General features: G+C 39.8%; 1 protein-coding gene across 1 annotated transcript in view; it reads left to right on the top strand.

Moving 5' to 3' along the window:
- LOC104994224 (peripheral plasma membrane protein CASK-like) overlaps positions 1 to 1,852 on the top strand; it is a gene marked incomplete at its 3' end in the record, with an annotated part of 16,848 nt that extends 14,996 nt beyond the window's left edge. Inside the window, exon 3 of the mRNA XM_010847734.1 lies at positions 1,677 to 1,852. Coding sequence (XP_010846036.1) covers positions 1,677 to 1,852 — 176 coding nt within the window. The remainder of the gene's footprint in view (positions 1 to 1,676) is intronic.
- Between the last annotated feature and the right edge of the window lie 52 nt (positions 1,853 to 1,904).

Raw genomic sequence — 1,904 nt, 5'->3', positions numbered from 1 at the left:
TAACCAAAAGACATGTATCTTCCTCAAGGATGAACACGGATTCTCCAATACCATGGTAGTCTTCAATCTAGATAAACGGAGAGAACCTCCCCCTGGTTGGCCAGAGCTGGCCATGGGGGCTCTTAACTAGTCCCAGATTGAGACCTGCATTTTGAGTTGCTTGTAAGAGTCAAGTTGCGTTTCCAAGCAGTATCCCAACCACCAGCAGGTACCTGGCTGGTGCCCTGGTATGAGTACTGTGATCTCTTACCCTGCTTCTCCCCACTTTTACCAGCTCCTGTCCATCAGACCAAGGCACATTTCCCCAAGGGCACTGCCCTGTCCCAGCTGTTCATGAAGTAGGAGGCTTAGTTCTCATCATTTCACACTTCTTTATGTTACTTGAGGAAACTAAATGGGGCAACATGAAAATAAAAATCTTTCCTTCTAACTGGTACAGAGTTTCCTCTGATCTACCATACATTTTAAATAAAAATATTTTCACTCTCTGAATGCTGAACATAATCTCCTCTGTTATGGGGGAAGGAGGGGACCCACAATTTTCAGCAAAGGAACATTCCCAGTACACAAGCTCGGACCTGTTCCCAACCATTTCCATCCTAACCAGGTTTGGCAATCACCAACAAGACTTTATGATACAGGCTTTCTCTCTAGCTGGATTAGAATATCTCTGAGGTCTTTTTCCAAACTCTGAACACCATTCTGAGCTCTCCATGAAGTTTTGTGCAGTCTTCGAAATAAAAATGATCTTGGACTCAGGATGACGAGGTGGGGGGTGTAGGGAAGGGAGAAGAGGAGGGCACTGGGCCCGCCTAGAGCTAGAAGAGCTGTCAAATCTGGCAGGCAGTCCCCTCCCACAGGAATTTCCCTAGGATGCAAATCTTTTGTTCTACAGAAGAAAAGGGGGTGCTGCATTAAAGATGGCTACTGGTGTGCAAACAACTGCTTTCAGATTCCTTCCTGAAACCTAAGTTTGATAGGAAAAAAGAAAAACACTTTAAAGAAGATAGAAATCAAAGAGAATCAAATGGGAAGAGCCTCATGATTTTGCTTTGGTTTATGTCATATATTTGCTCTCATTCTCTTCCAATATTAATATTTGAAGGAAGCTAAAATCCTATTATAACAAAATATCGTTAACCACTGTTAATTGCTGCAATTAATTCCTAAAATCTACTGAACAGGATTTCGGATTCAGAGTCATATTCCAAGCAAAAGTTCTCAGCATTAGGTTTAATTTCAGAATTTGTTTGGCAGTCAAAAGTAATCTTTTTCTCCACAGATATTTTCTCACTTGTTCCCCCCTCTCCCTGCCACTGTCTCTGCTCTGTATTTTTTAGTAATTATTTTCAAACATGTGAAAACAATAAAATTTAAACAACTTCTTCATGATGTAAGAAATAGGTAAATATTTACCATGCACCTTGCAGAATTCAGTAGGAAGTAGCAGTGTTAGAAGACAGAGTACCTGTCTCTCCTGGGCTCAGTATTTTCAAGAGGTGATAAATAAGTTTTTTCTTTCTGCCTTTTTTTCCCTTGATTTTATAGAGGAGGGAAGAGGTGGTAATATTTACATCGTTAAACTTGTCATTCACACTGTTATTTTCAGTTTTCAAATAGGGGGAAGCTCATTTTATGTAAACATTTTTTCCTTGATGTTGTCATTTTAAATATAGGGCGCGTTGGAACACCTCATTTTATGGCCCCAGAAGTTGTCAAGAGAGAGCCTTATGGAAAACCTGTAGATGTCTGGGGTTGTGGCGTGATCCTTTTTATCCTGCTAAGCGGTTGTTTGCCTTTTTATGGAACCAAGGAAAGATTGTTTGAAGGCATTATTAAAGGAAAATATAAGGTAATATATTATGAATGTTTTATTTTTCCATTGAGATTAAATTATTCTGAAA

The sequence above is a fragment of the Bison bison genome, unplaced genomic scaffold (assembly GCF_000754665.1).
Source record: "Bison bison bison isolate TAMUID 2011002044 unplaced genomic scaffold, Bison_UMD1.0 scf7180017849734, whole genome shotgun sequence".
Classification (NCBI taxonomy): domain Eukaryota; kingdom Metazoa; phylum Chordata; class Mammalia; order Artiodactyla; family Bovidae; genus Bison; species Bison bison.
This window is presented reverse-complemented; position numbering and strand designations above follow the sequence as displayed.